Raw genomic sequence first — 23,233 nt, 5'->3', positions numbered from 1 at the left:
GAGAGTCGGTCTCTTGTCAGGGAGAGGGAGAGGAGGTCTCCAGAGTGGTGTCCCTGGCCGAGGTAGGGTGACATACACCCTTATTTGAGAGCTGAGTGAGTTCAAAGGTCAATGAGAAAGAGAGAGAGACAGTCCCTGAGCAGGTGGGTAGGTTCGCCAGCACCTCACAATGTCACAGTGAGTGGTTCCTCCTTCCCCAGCCATCCCCGATGGCTTCAGCATAGAGTCAGAGCCATCAGAAGAGCCCCTGGAGGGCCAGACCGTGCGCCTGAGCTGCCGGGCTGACAACTACACATATGAGCATTTGCACTGGTACCGCCTCAACCTGTCCACGCTGCATGACGCGCAGGGGAACCCACTGCTGCTTGACTGCAAGAACGTGCACCTGTTTGCCACGCCACTGGCCGCCAGCCTGGAGGAGGTGGCGTCCGGGGAGCCCCACGCCACGCTCACCCTCACCATCCCCAGTGTGGCACCAGAAGACGAAGGCGACTACGTGTGCGAGGTGCAGGACCGGCGCACCCACGACAAGCACTGCCATAAGAAGTACCTGTCCGTGCAGGGTGAGGCAAGCCGGGCCAGAGGGGCCAGTCAGGGCAGCGCTCCCCAAGGAGCCTTTACCCCCGCGCCCCGCATGCGCCTGGGCAGTCCATTCACAAGCCCGAGCCTGCAAGAGCATCCATCCCCGTCTCCTTCCCCTCCAGGGAGGTGCACAGCCCTGCCCACCCCGAGCTCAAATCCTGACCCTTCAGCTTGGAGAGCTCCTAGCACTGGAGGGCCCTTTCCTGGAGTGCCCTCCTGCTTTCTGCAGCTCCACTCAGCTCTCTCTCGACCCCCGCCCCCAGCCCTAGAAGCCCCACGGCTCACACAGAACCTAAGCGACCTCCTGGTGAACGTGAGCGATTCCTTGGAGATGCGGTGCCCAGTGGCTGGGACGCACGTACCCAGCATCGTGTGGTACAAAGATGAGAGGCTGCTGGAAGAAGAGTCCGGTAGGGGGATGGATATAGGTGGAGGGCGGGGTCCGGAAGCTCTCGAGGCCAAAGCCCCAGACCTACTTGAACTCAAACGTCCACCGCCCTCGCTGCAGGAATCGACCTGGCGGACTCGAACCAGAGGCTGAGCATCCAGCGCGTGCGCGAGGAGGATGCGGGCCACTATCTGTGCAGTGTGTGCAACGCCAAGGGCTGTGTCAACTCCTCTGCCAGCGTGGCTGTGGAAGGTCCCGCCTCCCCCTCGCGCCCCCCAGCCCACCTTCTGCCCGCACTCGATGCCGTCTCCTCACGGCCACCTCACTGCCAGTTGTGCCCACCAGAAGGGCTGCCGCCGGAAGGGTACACCCTCTCCCCCATCACAATATGTGCACAGTAGCCACCCCCCTCTTTCTGCCCACTCAGGCTCTGAGGATAAAGGCAGCATGGAGATCGTGATCCTTGTTGGCACCGGAGTCATCGCTGTCTTTTTCTGGGTCCTCCTTCTCCTCATCTTCTGTAACATGAGGAGGGTAAGCACTCCTCGTCCCTAGCTGCTCATGGGCTCTCTCCACCCTGCCCAGCCCTTAAGTTAAGGAATATGGTTCACCCTGGCTCACCTGGAAGCCTTGTATCCTGGGAGGCCCCCCAGACCCCTCCATGCTTCACTCTTAGAGGACAAGAGGTTGTCCATCTGTCCCCTCCTATATCAGAAGTCCCTAAGGAGAGGCCATCTGTCCTGAGCACAGTTTTACCAAAGCCAGGATGGTATGGCCAAGTCAGTGAGCTGTCCCCATCCCCACCTCCCAGCCAACCCATGCAGACATCAAGACTGGCTACTTGTCCATCATCATGGACCCCGGGGAGGTGCCTTTGGAGGAGCAGTGTGAATACCTGTCCTACGATGCTAGTCAATGGGAGTTCCCCCGGGAACGGCTGCACCTCGGTGAGACCCGCTCCCAGCCTGCTTCACCCACCCAGTCCTGCTGGGCAGACACTGCTTCAGCTGCTCTGGGGTCAGACAGGCTGGAGCCCTGCAATCCCTCTATTCTCAGAACTCATGCCAGAAAGTCCCACCTGGCCCCCACCTGGCCTGACCTGTCCATCTAGGCACGCATCCCCAGAACTATTATAGGGGCTCTCAATTCCCAGGCCCCCCGAGGTCACTTCCTGCTGCTCTGAGCAGGGTGGGCCTGTCACACCTGCTGGGAGAGGATGCAGGCCTTCCTGTCAGTCTCTCTCCTCCCTCTCTCCCCACCCTGCTCCCCATGCACTTCCTGTTTGGCAGGGGGGCTCCTGACTTTCCTCCCCCTCCTGGGCCTTCCTTCCTGGCCCTCCACAGGGGTTGTCCCTTCTGCCCAGTCCTCTCCACCCACACCCCAATACAGCTCACCTGGAACCGGCTCCCTGCGCCCACAGGCAGAGTCCTCGGCCACGGGGCCTTTGGGAAGGTGGTGGAAGCCTCAGCCTTTGGCATCAACAAGGGCAGCAGCTGTGACACTGTGGCCGTGAAAATGCTGAAAGGTGTGGGGTCATGGGTAGAAGGGGTGGCTGAGCTGGTGAGGATCAGCAACTCTGGGTGGGCTGGTGGGTCTGTGGTGCCGGAGGGGAAACAGGTTCAGAACAGATTCTTACCAGAGGTTATATAGGGAATCCACGGCCTGGAGCTCACCTCTGAGTAATACTTATCAGTCCCACCTAAACCTTTTGCCTCAGAGAGGGAGGTGGTATTTGCTGCACCCCCACCAGTAAGAGAGCTGGCCAGGCCTCAGCTCAGCTGAAAGTGAAAGTAGTCGCTCAGTTGTATCCAACTCTTTGCTACTTCATGAACTGTACCCCACCAGGCTCCTCTGTCCATGGAATTCTCCAGGCAAGAATACTGGAATGGGTTGCCATTTCCTCCTCCAGGGGGTCTTCCAGACCCGGGGATCAAACCTGGGACTCCTGTGTCTCCTGCATTGTAGGGGGATTCTTTACCATCTGAGCTAGTGGCCAGCACAAAGGGATATTCAGGGCCTGGGTCAGGGGCCAGGTGGAGCCGGGAACCAAGCAAAGCCCCCATGTTGCTTCCAGAGGGCGCCACAGCCAGCGAGCATCGCGCCCTGATGTCGGAGCTCAAAATCCTAATCCACATTGGTAACCACCTCAACGTGGTCAACCTCCTGGGGGCTTGCACCAAGCCCAATGGTAAAGAACTCGGGCGCCCTGCAGGGAGGGCGAAGCCCCAAGGTGCCCTTATCTTTGTGGGTGTGAAGGGCCAGCTGGGCCGGGAGTAGGCGGGACACAGGAGGGCTTGGGGGCGGGGCCGTGGCTGTGGTGCTTGCCCTCCAGCGCACCCTCCCGCCCTGCCCCAGGCCCTCTCATGGTGATCGTGGAGTTTTGCAAGTATGGCAATCTCTCCAACTTCTTGCGCACCAAGCGAGAGGCCTTCAATCCCTGCGCGGTAGGTGGGCGCCCCACCGAGGGCCAGGCCTCTGCTGGTGAGCCGGGTGGGGAGGGCGGAAAGTGCCTTTCCAGTAGATGGCGAGCCTCCTCCCGCTCCGACCTGCTTTGTGCATCGCAGGAGAAGTCTGCTGAACAGAGAAGGCGCTTCTGCTCCATGGTGGAGGACGCCAAGGCTGACCAGAGGAGGCCAGGGAACTGCGACATGGCCCTCCTCACAAGGCTCTTAACGGGCAAGGGCGGGGCAGGGCGGGCCGCTCCAGTCCAAGAAGGTAAGAGTCTGGCTTCCCCTTGCCCGAAACGGCTGGCATGCTCCAGGACCCTGGGATAAGCCAACCTGGGGCCCTCCTGGAGGGACTTAACATGGGAGCGTATGAAATGCACTCTGCCTTAGGCCACCTCAGGAAGCAAAGCCCCCATGTTCCCGCCAGAGGGCGCCATAGCCAGCGAGCCGTGCGCCCTAATGTCGGAGCTCAAAATCCTAATCCACACGGGTAACCCCCTGAACGTGGTCAACCTCCTGGGGGTGTGAGACTTCTGATGTTTGATTTGGTCATCTTCTAGATAAATAAGAGTTTACCCTGCAAACATGGTGGGGAGCGGTCCAGGCAGAAGTAGCAGAGGCAGAGGTTTAGTGTGGCAACAGTACTCACTGCTCTAGGAGTAGTTAGTGGATACCACGGAGAGAAGGGAAGCTGAGGGGCAGGAGAGTGGGCCAGCAGGCTTGTTAAGCCTGGCCAGGAGGGACACAGCCAGGTTCAGTGAACACGTAAGTGCTCCCTTTGGGGCTGGGTGGAAAGTGGGAGTCACAGCTGAGGACCCTCCTAGCCAGCCTCACTTCTTTGTGCAGCCAAGGACCTGTGGCTGAGCCCGCTGACCATGGAAGACCTTGTCTGCTACAGCTTCCAGGTGGCCCGAGGGATGGAGTTCCTGGCCTCTCGAAAGGTGACTGCCCCAGCAGTCTCTTCAGAGGGGAGAAAGGCCAAAACTCACCAGCTTACCCCACAGTGAAGCCGTAGTCAAGGCACATCTCTCCCACTTTGCAGAGCTGTAGACTGAGTCCAAAGGGTAGAACCGAACTCCCAAGATATTCCGCTAGTCAGAGGCAGAGCTAGGTATAGAGCCAGTCTGTCCTACTGCACAGCCTTCTTCGCTGTCTGCACAGTGCCACCAGCTCTCTCCATGGCAAGTTATGGGGCACACAGAAATCTATCCTCAAGACAGCGGGACTCATGCAGGGCATCCTGGAGCTCTAGGTGGGGGTGTGGCCACAGGGGCCTGCTCTGATTGCCTCACTGCTCCTCTTCACCCCCCTAGTGTATCCACAGGGACCTGGCCGCTCGAAACATCTTGCTGTCAGAAAGTGACGTGGTGAAGATCTGTGACTTTGGCCTGGCCCGGGACATCTACAAGGACCCTGACTATGTGCGCAAGGGCAGTGTGAGTACAGGCCACAGAGCGGGGCTGGGGGCTTTGGGCCACGGAGCAGGGTGGGGGACTCACTGCCATCGACCTGGAAGGTCTGCACCCACAGGGATCCTGGAGACCCTGCTGAGGCACCTGGAGCAGGTGAGTGGAGACAGGAGCTGACAAACAAGGGCCCCAGTGCTCCGAATGGAGCTTGTGTCTGGCCTTTTTGATCCACTAGGTGGGCACTGACTCCACACACCTGCTCAGTAGGGGCCGGCCATACAGAGGTAGAGCCTACGTGGCGTCTGTCCTCGAGGTGGACACACCTAGTGTAGCACAGTCAGAGAAAAATACCTGGGTGCTAGCGGCAGCTTGTGTCTCCTTGGTGGTGCTCAGAGGTAGCCAAGCAGGCATCTGAGCATCTACATTTGTTTAGGGTTTTGCCCCAGGGGATGAAGGAAGAGGCTTAGAGGGAGATTGACAGGCAAATTGGGTCCAGGCTGTGGAGAAGGGAATGGCAACCCACTCCCATATTCTTGCTTGGGAAATTCCATGGACAGAGGAGCCTGGTGGGCTACAGTCCATGGGGTTGCAAGAGTCGGACACGACTTGGCGACTAAACAACAGACAATGAGAGGCCCACCGTGCAGGCTTCTGTCCTTTATTCTAACTCTCAGGTGTGTGGGGACTGTGGAGATAACAGTCAGCTGTCCAGAAACTCCCTCTACAAGCTATAACAAGAGAGGGGTGGGGGGTGCTAGGGTGGAGGCAGAGGCAAGTCAGGAAGGCCCATGGTCCTCAAGGCTCCCAGGTCGAAGCCATAGGAGGGAAGTCACATTAGGAGCCACCAGAGGAGGGGTCAGGAGTGATGCCAGGTTTCCAGTGTGGGGACCAAGTGAATGGATAGAGGTGGAGCTGGTGAGGGTGTGCAGGGATACAGCATCCCTCAGTATACTGGGCCAGAGGGTCTGGAGCTGGAGACAGGCTACAAGTTTTCTCTGGGAGAGCACGGGGGAAGAGAGGGACCGGATGTCTGCCCAGAAGAGTAGCAGGGAAGAAGCCTTCAAAGAAGTCACCAGGCACCTCTGGAATGGAGTTGGGGGAGGCGGCAGGGACAGAGCCAATTGCAGGAGCCATCTGAATACACGCAGGGTGGTCCTGACCAAAGAGCCTTTCTTGGGGAGAAGAGGGGCAGGGGAGGGATGCCCCTGGGTTTGGCCTCTCTCCATTCTTCCCTTCCCCATTGGGACACACGTCCATCCCACAGGCCCGGCTGCCCCTGAAGTGGATGGCCCCTGAGAGCATCTTCGACAAGGTGTACACCACGCAGAGCGACGTGTGGTCCTTTGGGGTCCTGCTCTGGGAGATTTTCTCCCTGGGTGAGTACAGGCAAGGGGCAGGGCAGGGCAAGCTCAGCAGAGATGCACACCTGGGCCGAGCAGTCCCGCTCATTCTGAGACAGTTGTTTGGAGGGCCCCCTGGGTCCCCCCTCATGTCCAGCCTGTGCCCACGGCAGAACCCCGTGTTCACCCAGCAGCTCCTGGGCTCGTTACCTGTCACAGAGGGAAAGGCCGTAGGAGTTCCCCAGACCCCTCCCTCCCTGGCCGAGCCCCTTCCTCACAAGCCATTGGGGACACTGCTCCTGGCTTCGTGGGTCTGGGGAGCATCTGGAAGGAGACCAGCTGCTCCCTTGATGACCACAGCTGCTAACACCTCACATAGTAAACCGGGCCTCGCTGGATCCAAGATGAGGGGCCCCAACCAGGGTGGGAGTGAGGCGGGAAACAAGTAGAAAAGTGAAAAGGCTGAATGGCAACCATGACCGGTACTGTTAGTAAAGATAAAAGCGCACGGGGAGCACAGGAAGGACAGTGCTGGGTGTGAGCCAGAGGGGCCAGGAGGGGCAGGCTAACGACGGTGGGTGGGCTGGAGGCAAGAGGGCCTGCACAACAGCAGTCCAGGGTGCAGGGTTGGTCAGGGCCGTGGTCCTTGTGTTGGGAGCTGAGCAGGGTGTAAGCAGTCAGCATTGGCAGATGCCGCAAAAGCTTGTACTGGTGGTCCAGGCAGCCCCTGCAGGCCCTCTGGGGTGAGGGCCTGGGATTTAAGTCTACTGGGAGCCGTGCAGGGTTTGAGGGAGGGACTCTTGTCTTAAAAGGGCCTTTCCACTACTGTATGGCTTGCAGGAGCTAGGTCCTTTTTGCTGGTAGAGCCCACAGGACTTAAGGAAGAACTGGAGAAGGCTTCTCTGAAGAGGGCTCACTGTGACAGGGCCACTCAACTGGCTCAGCCAAGCTCTACTGACCCTGACGGTCCCAGGGTGGGAAGTATTTCCACCAGTGTGCCTGTGAAAGCTCTGATGCTCATGGCAGTTCTCACAAGCGGGTGCCACCATCCTCTTAAACAAACAAAGAACTCGTCCGAGGGGAGGGGGGCAGCAGGGTGAGCTCCCTGCCATAAGGGGCCGGGGCAGAAGCGGGTCGGACCTGAGCTGAACAGCGGTAGCCTGCTCCCCACCCAGCCCCCGTCCTGTTCTACCATCAGGGGCCTCCCCATACCCTGGGGTGCAGATCAATGAGGAGTTCTGCCAGCGGCTGAAAGAGGGCACCCGGATGCGGGCCCCGGAGCTAGCCACTCCTGCCATGTGAGTCTCTCGGGAAGCCGCTGGCACTGAGGGGCCGTAGGGGTGGGTGGGCACCAGGAAAAGATAAGGGGGGTTGTGTGCAGGCTTGGGAAAGGGGGCTTGCCAGCAGGGGTGGGAGGCGGGAGGGAGTTCAGGCACAGAAGCCGGGCTGGAGGCCTGCAGACACCGCCTCTCACTCCACCATGGGTCTGCTGACAACTCTCCTCCTTGCAGGTAGGAGGGACGGCCCGCCTAAGCCCGGGGGAGGGAGGCAGGCAGAGCAGGTGTGAGGGATCGGCGGGAGGTGGGAGACTTGGGTCTGCTGGGCTCGGGTGCAGGGTGCACTCAGACTGCCGTCCAGCATCCAGCTATACCCACAGACGCCGCATCATGCTGAGCTGCTGGGCGGGAGACCCCAAAGAGAGGCCTGCATTCTCAGATCTGGTGGAGATCCTGGGGAACCTGCTTCAGGGCAGGGCCCAGCAGGTGAGGCCCCGACTCTCCCTGTCCTGCTGCAGCAACCTCTGGCCCTCAAGCCAGGGACCATCACATGGATGGTCAGAGCCCAACTTTCCCACGAAGAGCCCCAGGCTGATCCTCAGGGAGCCGGCAAGGAGCCCCTACCTCCTGGCAGAAGAGTGGCATGTTCTTCTCCCTCCCTCTTTGCCCCTCTGCCCCCTGCACCCACCTCTGACTTGTATCTCCCTCCCCAAGCTCAGGGCTGGCTCAGGCCAGCCCTGAGACCTGGAGGAGGAAGCAGGGAGCTGCCTGCTGCCCCAGCCTCAGGGACTTGAGATGGGCACTTGGGGGCCAGTGCTCCCCCAAGGTGAGGGTGGGAAGTACCGATGTTCAAGGCTGTGGGACAGCCAGGCTCTGAAACGAGGATGCTGTTATTATGCCTGCCTCCTCCTTAGATGGGGCACCTGGAAGGGCTGTGGGGAGAACCTGCCCAGCTCCTTTAGCCCTTGGAGCCCTTGAGAATAGCACTTGAAGGATCAGGAACTCTAGAAGTCCTGAGTGCAGGAGTAGGGGCGAAGTGGGGCCAAGGAACCTCTGACCCTGGCTTTTTGTGCCATTCCTGCCAGGAAGATGACTGCGTGGCTCCTTGTGGTTCTCAGAGCTCGGAGGAAGGCAGCTTCTTGCAGGCATCCACCACGGCCATGCACATCACAGAGACGGATGCTGACACAGAGGACAGCCCGCTGAGCCTGCACCAGCACAGCCTGGCCGCCAGGTCAGCCCCCTCCCCCGCCTTCAGATCCAAGGGTCCCCCAGGCAAGGGCAAAGCAGTTTGGACATGTAAGTTTGGACAAGTAAGTCATCAGTCATCAAGGAAAAGTGAAGGAGAAGGACTTAAGAGGCCATTGTTTATCAACTCAAAGAGCTAAGTGACAGCATCGCTGATGCCCTGGTGGGTGTGGTCAGTCTCAAGTCCTTGCAAGCCCATGTGGCCTCTGAACTCTGCTTTTCTCCGTGCCCCCTCAGTTCTTCCCTCTGGCTTCCTCCGCCTGCCCACACTCCTAGGCCCTGAAAGGCCCTCCACCATCAATTTCAAGGGAGCGCCGCTCTCAGGCACCACGGCCTGGCCAGCTCCACCCTGTAAGGAAATAGAATGGAGCAGGCGGGGAGAGGGGCGAGTTCCCAGGGACCCCAAGGGTGGGGCTGGTCACTCACTAACCTTATTCAGGATTTAGAATGGAGCCTAAGTATCCAGAGTTTGGGGTCAGAGGCTAGTGAATATTTACATTCCAAGAAGGTCGTACATCCACATTCGCGTTGGTGTTGCTGAGAGAAGAGCTCGGGACTCTCCACGCCATCTTCCCCAGCAGAGAGCAAGGCTGAGCCTGGGGAACAGGAACACCCAGCTGGTTTTTGCCAGGTTCCTTCCACCAGCCCCGCCGTAGGCACTCGAATGTGCACACACACGTACACACGTGCAGGTCAGGCAGGGGCTTGTGACATCAGTACTGCCTGCCCTGCATAGGGTGGCCTGTCCTGGAGGGAAGTCCTCCCCCAGCCTCTCTCCAGCTCCACATCACACCCAGGCCAGGTGCCGTCTGCTGCTCACTTCCCACATCCTCCCCAGCAGTGGCCTCAGGGAGGTTCGCTCGTCTTGCCTGGGAGCAGAGGCAAGACTCGGGGGCCTGGGGAGCCGTCTAGACCAGCCCCTGGGGTCCTTCCCGAGAGGAGAGGGGTGCAGAAGGAAAGGTGGAGAGAGCGTTCAGGAGGGGTGCTGGACGGCACTTCTCAGCACTTGCCGTTTCCTCCCCACAGATATTATAACTGTGTGTCCTTTCCGGGATGCCTTGCCAGAGGAACGCAAACCCAGGGTTCCTCCAGGATGAAAACGTTTGAGGAATTTCCCATGACCCCAACTACCTACAAGGCCATAGTGGTAAGTGGGGTGAGTGGGCCTGTGCCCCCGCCCCAGGTCAGGGCCGCTGGACTCCTTCCACAGGGAGCTGGACGTCAGGAAGTCCTGAGGCTCATGGCAGAAGCCAGCTCAGCACAGGGAGCCCAGTGCCACCATGTCTCTGCTCCTTTCACCTGAGCCCTCCTCACTCACCCAGGGCCTCCCCCCACCCGCCCCAGCACCCAGCCTCTTTCTCCCAGCAAGGTAGAAACCCCAGTAGAAACCCAGTGGAAAGTCAGCTCCTCCTTCTAGATGGTTCTCCTGGGATTGACTCGAGTCAGGGCCCTCCTTGGGTGGCCATCGGGCCCCGTGACTGGAGAGGAGAAGATGGTGTCACTAGACAAGAAGTCTAGGGTAAGAGGCACAGGAAGACCACTCATGTTCTCAGATGCGGTCAAGCAGAGGAGACCTCTTACAGCTCAGTGACCGTTGTGTAAAAGCACAGCCTTCTAGCCTCCATCCAGATGGGGCTGGAGTGAGTACAGGCCCAGGGTGGGGCTGGGTACAGGGGCTGCGATGGGTGTCCTGAACCAGCGCCATGCAGACCCGACCTCCCATCCCCAGGGTCAGATAAAGGCATAGGGGGAGGGCCTCCCATCTTTGATGAGAGTGCGGTTCAGTCCCCCTCCACAGAAATCAAGACCACTCCAAGTCACACTGATTGTGACATAGCCCTGCCAATCCTTGGACGCATCTGAGGATCCTTTTTCTGTACTGTGAGCTGTCAGATTCTTTCTAGACTTCCCCTGTTTCTCCCGGTGCTCCTGCTCTGCTGTGTCCTGAGCAGGTGTATGGCTGCCTTGTGTATCTCCCAAAAGGGGCGTCCCAGTCTTGCCACCCTCTTGAATCATAGGGTGTGGCCCCACCAGTCACAGTTCCTCCCTCTGCGGCAGGGGTGTGTAACCCTGACCAACAGCCTCTGGATGGAACGGAGGCCTGTTTCCCACACGCAGGATGAGTGTCCAGGCAGCAGAGGGGCAGGTCTGAGGGGCAGCTGCCTACAGACGGGCCTTCCTAGGGCCCACCCACAACCTTGGCATGATCTCTCTGCACAGGACAGCCAGACGGACAGTGGGATGGTGCTGGCCTCCGAGGAGTTTGAGCAGCTGGAGAGCAGGCACAGAGAAGAGAGCAGGCTCAGGTAGGGCTTCTGGAGGCCCCCTCCTGGCCAGGGCCCAGTGCAGGGAGGCCAGGCCTGCATGTGCCTCTCACTCTCTTACCTGAAACTTTTCATGTCTCCAAATTACCTTTTTGTGTGTTCAAGGCAGACCACACTGGGACTTGAGGATTTTGTCCACCAGCCTTCCCATAAGCCCCACCCCTCGTCACTGTCCTGACCCAGCACCCTGGTGCTGGTCCCCAAACCTCCCTCCCCTTTGACAGATACTAGACAATAACCTCTTTGTGAATCCAAGAAACATCGGCTGTGTCCAATGGATGTAACACCCTTCACCCAGCCAGGGGAGGCCACAGATCATGTGACCTAGAGCTGGCTGTTGTACTTTTTTGATGAGAATACAGTTACAGAGAAATCTTCCAGCGTGCTTGCATAGGGGGTGAGCTCCATAAACAATGACCTCCATTTTCCAAGAAGATATCTCCACTCTTTAAAAATAGATCTGAATATTTAAACTTTTAAGGGCATACATTAAATAGTTAAATGTGTGCATTTTTTTTTAAATTTTTGATCCATTTTTTCAACTTCATAGAGAAGCACACAATTCTTTTTTCACACAGCATCTCTTAAAATCCAGTGGAAACTGCACATTAAAGATGGGTCTGGGCAATGGCCTAAGATACTCTGTTGCATATGGAACCATAAATGAAGATTAGTGTCTTTTTGCATGCAGTCTTTTACCTTTTTATTTGTATTGGGGTACAGCTGGTTAACAATGCTGTGATAGTTTCAGATGAACAGTGAAGGGACTCAGCCATAAATACACACGTGTCCATTCTCCCCCAAACTCCCCTCCCATCTAGGCTGCCACATAACACTGAGCAGCGCTCCATGTGCTATACAGTACATCCTTGTAGGTTGCCTTTTTAAATATAGCAGTGTATACATGTCCATCCCAGACTCCCTAGATATCCCCTCTGCCCATCTTTTCCCTCAGCAACTGTAAGTTCACTCTTTAAGACTGTGAGTCTCTTTCTGTTTTGTATCATCTTTTTGGATTGCACCCACATGTAAGGGATGTCATATGATCTTTGTCCTTCTCTGTCTGACTCACTTCATTCAGTATGTATGACAGTGTCTAGGCCCATCCATGTTGCTCCAAGTGGCATTATTTCGTTATTTTTCATGGCTGAGTAATATTCCAATGTATATATGTACCACATCGTTATCCATTCCTCTGTCAATGGACATTTAGGTTGCTTCCATGTCTTGGCTATTGTAAACAGTGCTGCAATGGATACTGAGATGCATGCATCCTTTCGGATCATGTTTTTCTCTGGATATATGCCCAGGAGTTGGGATAGCAGGGCCATGTGGTAGCTCTATTTTTCGTTTTTTAAGGAACCTCCATACTGTTCTCCGTAGTGACTATATCAATTTACATTCCCAGCAACATTGAAGAAGGGCTCCCTTCTCTCCACACCCTCTCCAGCATTTGTTGTTTGTGGGTTTTTTGGTGATGGCCATTTTGACCAGTGTGAAGTGATATCTCACTGTAGTTTTTATTTTCATTTCTCTCATGGTTAGTGATATTGAACATCTTTTCATGTGCCCCGTATCCATCTGTGCTGCTGCTTATTTACTTTAGTAATTGACTTGCTCATAGCTGTTTAAATGATAGAACCTAAAATATTATATTAATATAAAACACTGCTCTTTTTTGCTATTTCCAGATCCTTGTGTGACACCTGTGTCTTTCAGGGACCCCTTTTGGGGCATCTGGTGTAGTTCCACTTGTCTTCTGCCTAGGCTGTTTTTGAATCAATAGGTGTTATCATTGAATAGTTTACCCGAGACCACAGGTGTTAGTTTGTATCACAGTAGGATAGTTGAGGTCATTCTTCACCTTTCTGGCAGGTATCATTAAGATCTCTGCAACTTACCCAAATATCTGTTACCTTCCCAGCAGCCCGCAAAGGCATGCGTGCAGCACTGTGAACACGCAGGTTTGTGGGGTCACATGCTTGCAGATGACTGCTGAACCTCTAGCATGCATCTTGGCCTCCTTCTTTGTTTTCATTGATTCTGTCAGGTAACCTCTATGAGTAACTGAGTTTTGAAAAATTAATGCTTTTTATTTATTCAACAAAAATAGTTTCTGGCTAATTTTTCTTTACCAAACTTTTTTTTAATCTCCCCAAAAAGTATTTCAGTAAGAGGATGAGCTGAGGATGTTAAGTACTTAAATTCCAGTCTCCACACATCTTTCTAAAATCAGCACATGAAACAAGACCTCTCAGAGTCCGTGACTGTGACATAGGCAAGGGAGAGACTCCAGCTGTGTGTGAGTAGAGAACTCAGCAGCAGAACCAGCAGAGCCATGCCCACAGCCTGGCTGGGGAGAGCCATCTGGGAACTGCCCCCTGAGAGGGGACCTTCCAGGTCCTTGGGACCATGGCCATGCAGACTGAGGAGATTCCAGAGTGTGAGCACTAGGACAGTGGCCTTAGGAAGGCTCTGCTTCTGAAAGGACAGTGAGCAGGAGGGGAGCGTGCCTCTCAGGTGCCTCGTGGGGAAGGAAGAGGAGAGTTGGAGAAGAGTCTTATAGAAGCAAGGTTATATTAAGAGTTGAAAAGACAGTTACACACCCAAGGGTCTCTTCATTACAGAAACTGCACATCATGATGGAAGCAACAGAGGACATTATTCTCTTCCCGGGTTCCCTTAGAAACACATTGTGATGAGCCACAAAGAGGTGTAGCTGGTCACTTGGCAAATGGAACATTCCCCAAACAGATGTAGAGGTGGGATGGAACGTGCCTTGAAAGCATCTGTCAGGGAGAAGGAAGGAGTTTATCTCCTCAGTTCTTTCCTATCTTCTGTTAACCACTGGTTAGTACTCACCCTGCGGAAAGTTAACTCATCCTCACTTCAAGGTGACTCACCCAGTCCTTTCAGTGGCACTTAGGATGCCATTACCCATTCCCTGTGACATGGCAGTTCATCCAACTCTAGGTGAAAGGGAGATCTGCAAGCCCTGGGCTTGTGGTTGGTCAGTGCGGCTGCACAGCAGCAGCTGGGGAGGTGTCCAGCACTCCCTCTTAAGTGACTGGCAAGTCCCCACTGGTGATACAGCATGGGACGTGAATGGAGCCTTTGGAGAGAGGGATGCAGTTGGATTCAAGGGGTTATGGTGTTACAGTACTCCTGAATGAAGAAAGCTACGGAGACACCTACATTCCTGGCCCTCCTGCCATAGGGTAGTTCAGTTCAGTTCAGCCACTCAATCGTGTCCAAATCTTTGCAACCCCATGGACTGCAGCACGCCAGGCTTCCTGTCCATCACCAACTCCTGGAGATTGTTCAAACTCATGTCCATCAAGTTGGTGAAGTCATCCAACCATCTCATCTTCTGCCATCCCCTTCTCCTCCTGCCTTCAATCTTTCCCAGCATCGGGGTCTTTTCCAGTGATTCAGTTCTTTGCATCAGGTGGCCAAAGTATTGGAGTTTCAGCTTCAGCATCAGTCCTTCCAATGTATATTCAGGACTGATTTCCTTTAGATGGACTGGTTTGATCTCCTTGCAGTCAGATCAAACCCATTAAGGTAATCTCAGCCTGATAAGCATGAACAGAAAAAAAATGAGCACTATCCATACAGTTATTATAAGAATAAAAAAGAAAATCAGAATTAAAACTTTTCAGTAGCCATAAACACTCCAAAAATAGCATGGAAAAACTGTGATACAACACAGCAGCATAAATTCATAATGAAATAAGTAGCTGTACTATGAATCATAAATTCAAAAATTCAGAATAAAAATGGACGAAGTGTAACAATATCAAATGGGAGCCGACTAAATTTATGGAAGAAATTGAAATAAAAGACAAAGCCTCTCAAAAATGAAAAGCAGAGTGCCCAAGGGACAATTAAATACGATCAGACTTGCAGTGGAGGGCACATTTGATAGGTATGAAAAGAGGTCAAGAATAAATCAAGAGGTCTAAAGGGTCAGAAGGAATGTAAAAATTTTAGAAGTTAAATAGAAAACTCCCACAGATGTACAACTGGTGTCTCTGAAGAAGAAAAATGCCAACAGTGAAATAGAACTAATATTTAAATATGTAATTCAAGATAATGCTCTTAAATAAAAGGAGACCAAATCTACATATTAGAAGGGTACCTGGGAAAACTGGTCCAAAAAGAGTATAAACTCTGAGACATATCCCAGTTGAACTATCAAGTTCAGCTAGAGATAAACATCCAGGTAAAACACCAAGTCACCAAAAAAAAAGAGAGAGAGAGAGATTGAAGCATCAGGCTTTTCAATAGCACCATGCAAAGCAAAAACAATGAAACAACCTTGCAGAAATCTCAAAGAAAATGAATGCTAAGGAGGGGGAATCACTGGGCCATCGGTGAGGCAGGAGGGGACCGGAAGCTGCAGGGCCTTCTGGGCCTGGGGCAGAAGCTTGGACTTTATTCAGAGAGTGAGTTGTAGTGAATGAGTTGTGTTGAAGGGTGTAACTTGAAGGATCTCTGAAGGCTGGCCTATAGGGAGGCATGAGTGGGAGAAAAAAAGATGTGATAGGGCAGTACAGAGCACGCGGTCATGGCAGCTCACTCTAAAGAAGAGGTGGAGCGTGCATTTCAGCTCGGAAAGGACAGGACTGCCGTGTGGGCTGGATGTGAGGGGTGAGGGAAGGGGAGGAGGAAAGGATACCTGGGTGCTTGAGACATTAAATCAACGTTGGTGCCATTTACAGAGATGAGCAAGACTGGGAGAGAAGCAGGTTTGGGGGGATGGAGTCAGGCTTTCTCCATTGTCCCGTGCCCAGGCATGACAAAGAACGTCCTGGTGTTTGCCAGCAGGCACATTGCTTTGTTTTTCTATTTAAGTCAAATGTGTGTGTGTTTCCATTGGCTTTGCTTGTTGCTCTGGTTGTTTCTGGTGATTCCAGTCAGACCTGAACACAGTTCCAATCGTTACTCTTTTCTGACTGATGTCACCTTCCTCTCTCTGCAGCTGTAAAGGACCAGGCAGGAATGTGAGCATGACCACGGCACACCTCGACCCCCAAGGGAGGCGGTGGCCCGACCCGGGGCCCCGGGGCCAGGTGTTCTACAACAGCGAGTACGGGGAGCTGGCAGGGCCCCCGGAGGAGAGCGCCAGCACCCTAGCCGCCCGATCGCCCTTCTTCACAGACAGCAGCTACTAAAGCAGCTTCAGACAAGCCACCCTGGACCCTGGGCTCTACAGTGGGTGGGGGTCACGCCTGGCCAGTGAACAGAGGGCTAGAGACCCAGGCTGGAAGCTTATCTCATCTAGTTTGGGCCAGGAAACATTTCTTCCTCCTTAGCTAGGAAGAGTAAAACCCAGGTTCCAGCGTTCCCTTCAATTCCATCACCATGCCTGCCCAGGACACCCTGCAGATCTCTGGGGCTCTCCTCCCCTTCAGATTCAGATTCCACTTAGTTCAACATCCACAGGGGCCAGCTCTGGGCTGAGCACTCTCATAGGAAATAATATCTCTTTGGGTGCCTCTCTCAGCATGGTAGATGGTGTGATCCCTGACTTCTGATGAGAAATAAGAGAATAACATAATAGTCCAGGTCGAACTGTGGTCTCCCAGCCCTGCCCCAAATACTGCCCCTTCCTGTGGGAATGGCTTTCTTCATTTGCCTTTCCAAGGCTCAGACAAGGTGCCATATTTCCAACTCAAAGCAACAAATGAGAAATTTGAGTGGAGAGGAATGGAAGTCTCCTTTCCTGAGCCTGACCAAGCAGCTCAGAGTAGCCATCTCTGCAGTTCCAAACCAGTTACAGCAGCCTTCTTCTCCTGAGTGCTGAGAACTATTCAACTTTTTTTTTTTTATTAGAATTTCAGAGGCTATTTGAGCTGCTGTGAAGAATTTACTTTTAAAAACTTCAGTCTGAAGGGAACCCAGGAAAGGTGTTTCTGAATCTGGAAAATTCTTGCCTCTGACACCCAGTCAACTGCTGTCATAAAAGACCCCACTGTGGCTACCACTTCTTTCTGGAGAAGGCCCCCAGCCGTACCTGCCTGGTCCAGAATTGGAAGAGTCATCTGATGGTCTAGAGCTGCCCATTGGAAAGCCACCTGGTTCTTCCCTCTGGGGCCTGGATCTGCTACCCAAGGTGCCACCCAAGCTGTGAACATCCTTATGAGAGGCAAATACTATGGGTTCCTTCAAGAAAGGCTTTGGGGCTGGCCCAGAGGACCCACCAGTATTACTGTATACCAGGAGGCAATCCACAGATGCCCCTACACCCCCATGGAGGCCCCTGTCTCCTGCCCCCTGATCTGTACCTGACATCAGTGGTCTGGCAGGTCAAGCCTCTGCTGCCACAGAACAGTGGAGGGCCCTCTGGAGGCTGGACCATTCCGCACTGCCTGGCCACCCACACCCCAGGAGAAAGACCCTCATCCCAGTTAGTATCACGGAGGTTGACACCCCGCTCCCCACCATGAGACGCTTGCAGGACAGGCGGCTGTGCAGCGAGCAGGGGCGTGCCCGGCAGGAACCACCGCCCCCCCCCCCAACTCCAACCACGTTGTATATTGTTCCTTTAAGATACATTGAATGTAAGTGTGGCTGTAACCCTAACTGTCCCCAGGTGTCCTTCTCCCCTGATATCACCTGCTTGTAAGACCTGGGTCTCAGGTTTACCTGGTTGAGGTCCAGAGGGTGTTTCAATCAGAGAAGCATCTCAAGGACTTCCGTGCAGTGGCCCAGGCCCAAGACCCCTCCCGACATGTGTCCACCTATGCTCCTGTCACATAACTGCACACACAAAAATGTATTGAGAAGAAAACCTCCCCCTACCCCTTGCAGAACATATGCTCCAAAAAGATAAAGTATTTAACAAAAGATAATAATAAATTTGATGCCAGTCTTGAGTTACAGTGAATAGATTCTCAGCTAAATTCCAGATCTCTATTAAGATTTTATTCTAGCCTTCCTCCCACCTGATCATCAGCCCTACAAGCCCATTGGACAGGCCATGCAAAGGAAACGGCAGTAGAGGTAACTCATGCCCCCTTTCTCTGCCCAAAGGTTGTTATTGTTCAGTCACTCAGTTGTGTCTGACTCTTGGCCACCCTGTGAACTACAGCACGCCAGGCTTCCCTGTCCTTCAGTATCTCCAGAGTTTGCTCAAACTCATGTCCATTGAGTCAGTGATGCCATCCAACTATCTCATCCTCCGTTACCCACTTCTCTTGCCCTCAGTCTTTCCCAGCATCAAGGTCTTTTCCAATCAGTCAGTTCTTCACATCAGGTGGCCAAAGTACTGAAACTTCAGCTTCAGCATCAGTCCTTCCAATGAATATTCAGGGTTGGTTTTCTTTAGGATTGACTGGTTTGATCTCCTTGCAGTCCAAGGGACTCTCAAGAGTCTTCTCCAACATCACAGTTCGAAAGCATCAATTCTTCAGCACTCAGCATTCTTTATGGTCCAACTGTCACACCCATACATGACTACAGAGAAAACCATAGCTTTGACTATATGGATCTTTGTCAGCAAAATGATGGCTCTGCTTTTTAATATACTGTCTAGGTTTGTCGTAACTATTCTTCCAAGGATCAAGTGTCTTTTAACTTCGTGGCTTCAGTCACTGTCCTCTGATTTTGGAGCCCAAGAAGATGAAATCTGACACTGTTTCCACTTTTTCCCCATCTGTTTGCCATGAAGTGATGGGACCAGATTCCATAATCTTCGTTTTTTGAATGTTGAATTTTAAGCCAGCTTTTTCACTCTGCTGTGTGGCTTTCCTGGTAGCTCAGAGGTTAAAGCGTCTGCCTGCAATGTAGGAGACCTGGGTCCAATCCCTGGGTCGGGAAGATCCCCTGGAGAAGGAAATGGCAACCCACTCCAGTATCCTTGCCTGGAGAATCCCACGGATGGAGAAGACGGGGGCGCTACAGTCCACGGGGTCTCAAAGAGTCGGACACTACTGTGCAACTTAACTTTCACTCTGCTGTGGAGTCCCCCAAAAGCCACCAGCAGAGGGCGCTAGAAGCAGTGGGACACTGGGGCTCAACTCCACTCAGTTAAGTGCCTAACCTGGCTTCTTCTGTGTAAAATTCTGAAAGAGATGCGAATACCAAACCACCTGACCAGCCTCTTGAGAAATTTGTATGCAGGTCAGGAAGCAACAGTTAGAACTGGGCATGGAACAACAGACTGGTTCCAAATAGGAAAAGGAGTACGTCAAGGCTGTATATTGTCACCCTGCTTATTTAACTTATATGCAGAGTACATCATGAGAAACACTGGACTGGAAGAAGCACAAGCTGGAATCAAGATTGCCGGGAGAAATACTAATAACCTCAGATATGCAGATGATATCACCCTTATGGCAGAAAGTGAAGAGGAACTCAAAAGCCTCTTGATGAAAGTGAAAGAGGAGAATTAAAAAGTTGGCTTAAAGCTCAACATTCAGAAAATGAAGATCATGGCATCTGGTCCCATCATTCATGGGGAATAGATGGGGAAACACTGTAAACAGTGTCAGACTTTATTTTTCTGGGCTCCAAAATCACTGCAGATGGTGACTGCAGCCATGAAATTAAAAGACGCTTACTCCTTGGAAGGAAAGTTATGACCAACCTAGATAGCATATTGAAAAGCAGAGACATTACTTTCACAACAAAGGTCTGTCTAGTCAAGGCTATGATTTTTCCAGTGGTCATGTATGGATGTGAGAGTTGGACTGTGAAGAAAGCTGAGCGCTGAAGAACTGATGCTTTTGAACTGTGGTATTGGAGAAGACTCTTGAGAGTCCCTTGGACTGCAAGGAGATCCAACCAGTCCATTCTGAAGGAGATCAGCCCTGGGATTTCTTTGGAAGGAATGATGCTAAAGCTGAAACTCCAGTACTTTGGCCACCTCATGCGAAGAGTTGACTCATTGGAAAAGACTCTGATGCTGGGAGGGATTGTGGGCAGGAGGAGAAGGGGACGACAGAGGATGAGATGGCTGGATGGCATCACTGACTCAATGGACGTGAGTCTGAGTGAACTCCGGGAGTTGGTGATGGACAGGGAGGCCTGGAGTGCTGCGACTCATGGGGTCACAAAGAGTCGGACACGACTGAGCGACTGAACTGAACTGAACTGAAACCTCCTCTACCCACACTGCCTGAGGCCCAGGGCATTCTCAGTCCAGGAGCGCAAGTGCCAGGGAAAGAGCTCTGAGGATGAGAGAACAATGGGGGCATGAGGCCTGACCCACACCCAGGGAGGGGACTTCCTGACTTCCTCGGGTCTGGGCAGGGGCCAGCGTCCAAATGGGAGAAGAAATAGTTGAGAAGAGAGGGGAGAGCAGTACTGGAAGCACCCAGGACTTGCTGGATGGAGTGGCAATGCTGGGCTCCTGGAGAGATAGAGGGACACCCGAGTGGGTCAGCTAGGATGCCCAGCCCTGTCAGTGCCCTCAAACATGCAGGATCCATGAACTCAGTGTTCACTGTCTGCAGGAGGAACCCAGAAAGCAGCTTCCAGCACAGACACTGGCCTCCCTCACCCCCACGTGGATCCCTCAGGCCGCTTGTCTTTAGCAGTGCCAGGCCAACTTGAGGCCGGACACTCAGCCCAGATAATCCGCTGGAGACAGTGTCTGAGGCACTAGCCAGTGCCTATGTCCTGGGGTCCACCCCACCAGATGTCCACATGCAGGTTCATAGCGGGAACTGCAGCATTGCCAGGATGGAGGCCTGCCCCTGAGCTCCCCTGAGTGGGGCCCGGGTGCCTTGAGCCACCGGGCAGAGAGCCTGGGCCAGGCTGCTCTGCAGGCTTCTCACAGCAAAGAGTGGTGACTACGGCACCCTGAGGCTGCGTGGCCCTGGGCCAGGCACTGCCCCTTTGGGCCTTAGTTTCTTATTTGTGACTTGCTATGTTGCCACCTTGACAATGAGGTAACAATTTAAATGCCCCTAGGAGTGACCACACTGAGGAGGAAGCCCTGCCCTCACCAAGTCATGTCCTTCAATGCAACATTAATTCAGCTTGAAAAGACCCTGTCTGAAGTGGTACCCAACACCAACACCTCCCATGCTCATCATCCAGATACCCACTGTGCCATCCATCCACCCATCTGTCCACCCATCCATCTATCCACACCCATGCACGCATCCATCCCTCTCTCCATGTATCTATCTATCCATATGTGTGTGTTTGTGTGTGTGTGTGTGTGTGTGTGTTAGTCGCTCAGCCGTGTCCAACTCTGCAACCCCATAGACTGTAGCCCGCCAGGCTCCTCTGTCCAAGGAATTTTGCAGGTAAGAATACTGGAGTGGGTTGCCCTTTCCTTCTCCGGGGGATCTGCCCAACCCAGAGATCGAACCCAGGGCTTAAACCCAGGTCTCCTGCATGGCATGCGGATTCTTTATCGTCTGAGCCATCAGGGAAGCCCCGTATCCTCATACAAACATACATCCATTTCCACACCCATTCCCCATGGCAGAATAAATGGGAACTCAGCCACCCACAAATACCCCTCTCAGGAATCACAGAGACTTTGGGGGCTGCAGCCACAGGATGGGGACAGAGTTATTCTCAGCTAGTTGGTTAGGGCTTCAGTAGGAGAAGGTGGAAAAGCCTATTTTTAGGAGGATTAGGGTCAAGATGACGTTAATAGAAGAAAATGTATTGCTTGTATGAGACCAAAGGGGCACCTTCTGGAAGTCAGTGAGCCTCCTCTGAGGCTCTGCTAGAGCAGCTGGCTGCAGCCACCACTGTGAGTGAGTCGTCCCTGGCCTGGTGCACAGCGAATGAGAGCACCTCTGTCTCTTTAGATCCAGGTGGAAACCCCTTTACTTTCCAGCTGTAGCCAGAGGAGGTAAAGTTTGTCATCAGCTCAGTGCTGATGTGCGGGGGAGGCAGGGTAGGGGGTGAGGGATACTGACAGGGAAATACAAAGGGGCTAAGGGAAGAATTCAGAAAGGTTGGAGAGACAGAATTGAGCGCTTAGGAAGGTGGTAAGGCAGCATTTTTGAAAGCCTCAGTCAGCCTCCATGGGACATGAGGTCCAGTTAGGTCAGAATGTCTCCCAGGGTGATGTCCATCAGAGCTGGTTTGTGTAGATCAGTACAGTCAGGCATGGGCACCCTAGAAGGGGGTCTGCCCACCCTGGGCACTGATGGATATCATGGTTCCCTCCATGGCCTGTGAGAGATGGGAATAACAAAGGGATTGCTATCAAACCCTTGGGTTTGAAGCTGTTGAATAAGCTTCAGAGCGTCCTCACTTTGGAACGGCAGGGAGTACATCTCTGTATGGGTGGGCTCTGGGCTGGGATGTCCCTCGGGGCTTGATCCACCAACTCCCACTGCTCAGCTGGCAGATGGCTGCCCCCAGCCCCTGTGTGTAGAGGCAGCGCAAGGTGCTAGTCAGCGGGGGACCTTCCAGTCCTGAGCGGCACTAGAAGGCATAAGGTGAGACCAAGGAGACCCTGCAGACACACCCGGAACTGGCTGCAGACCCCTGGCAGGTCACCAACATTCTCTGAGCTGCCTTTCTTCTGATTCACAAGGGTGATGCCACTCCATGTAAGGAACCACTGCTGACCATACCTTCAGTCCACGAATTGTAGGACCCCACTCTAGCTCAGGCTGAAACAGGCAAACTGGACTTAATTATGCAGGACACAGCTTGGCCACTTGGAGCAGAGCAACACTGGGCCTAAGGATAGCAGCTTGTCCCCCTAGCCTGAAATAGTGTCTGAGGTTTGGTACTGCTGGCTGCCAGACACCTAGCTGAAAAGGCAGAATTTCATTCTTTGCTTAAGCCATAGCCCATCACTTTTACCAGTGCAGTGCACCCCTTTCACACAGCAAAACCATGTGGATGGCAGCTGACCCTGTCTACCCTCCCCACAGCAGGGCTCTGAGAGAAGGAGGGCCCTGCACAGGGGAAGGGAAGAAGGAAGTAGCTGAGGGAGCCAGATAAATATTGACCCAAGGGAAGGTGCCCATGGAGGCAGGAATAGAAGTGCTGGTGACATAGTCCAGAGCCCAGGGCCCAGATGAATGAGCTAGGAGGAGGAGGGAAGAGCCAAAAGTTGGTATTGGCCGAGATTCACGGTGTGACCATGGGGAGGACCACACAGCTCCGAGCCCAGCAAGCTTTCTGCTCTGGCCCTCCCCCACCGGCTTACCATCAGCTGCTCTGACCTGTACAAGGGAGAACCCTGAAGCCTTGCTGGGACGGCCTCATCTGGGCTCCCAGGAAGGCCC

General features: G+C 53.7%; 1 protein-coding gene across 3 annotated transcripts in view; it reads left to right on the top strand.

Annotated features, from left to right (window-relative positions):
* FLT4 (fms related tyrosine kinase 4) overlaps window positions 1-17,907 on the top strand; it is a 41,291-nt gene extending 23,384 nt beyond the window's left edge. For all 3 annotated transcript variants that reach the window (XM_027548487.1, XM_027548489.1, XM_027548490.1), the window contains 18 exons: window positions 201-563; window positions 846-992; window positions 1,091-1,222; window positions 1,398-1,504; window positions 1,782-1,917; window positions 2,391-2,495; window positions 3,045-3,158; window positions 3,326-3,414; window positions 3,535-3,685; window positions 4,264-4,358; window positions 4,731-4,853; window positions 6,091-6,202; window positions 7,365-7,464; window positions 7,824-7,929; window positions 8,529-8,677; window positions 9,718-9,838; window positions 10,912-10,997; window positions 16,000-17,907. In XM_027548487.1, the coding sequence (XP_027404288.1) occupies window positions 201-563; window positions 846-992; window positions 1,091-1,222; window positions 1,398-1,504; window positions 1,782-1,917; window positions 2,391-2,495; window positions 3,045-3,158; window positions 3,326-3,414; window positions 3,535-3,685; window positions 4,264-4,358; window positions 4,731-4,853; window positions 6,091-6,202; window positions 7,365-7,464; window positions 7,824-7,929; window positions 8,529-8,677; window positions 9,718-9,838; window positions 10,912-10,997; window positions 16,000-16,192 (2,429 nt within the window). In that variant the 3' untranslated portion in view covers window positions 16,193-17,907. The remainder of the gene's footprint in view (window positions 1-200; window positions 564-845; window positions 993-1,090; window positions 1,223-1,397; window positions 1,505-1,781; window positions 1,918-2,390; window positions 2,496-3,044; window positions 3,159-3,325; window positions 3,415-3,534; window positions 3,686-4,263; window positions 4,359-4,730; window positions 4,854-6,090; window positions 6,203-7,364; window positions 7,465-7,823; window positions 7,930-8,528; window positions 8,678-9,717; window positions 9,839-10,911; window positions 10,998-15,999) is intronic.
* Window positions 17,908-23,233: the final 5,326 nt, after the last annotated feature.

The sequence above is a fragment of the Bos indicus x Bos taurus genome, chromosome 7 (assembly GCF_003369695.1).
Source record: "Bos indicus x Bos taurus breed Angus x Brahman F1 hybrid chromosome 7, Bos_hybrid_MaternalHap_v2.0, whole genome shotgun sequence".
NCBI classification, from domain to species: domain Eukaryota; kingdom Metazoa; phylum Chordata; class Mammalia; order Artiodactyla; family Bovidae; genus Bos; species Bos indicus x Bos taurus.
The sequence above is the reverse complement of the archived record's forward strand: the minus strand, read 5'-3'. Positions and strand labels throughout refer to the sequence as shown.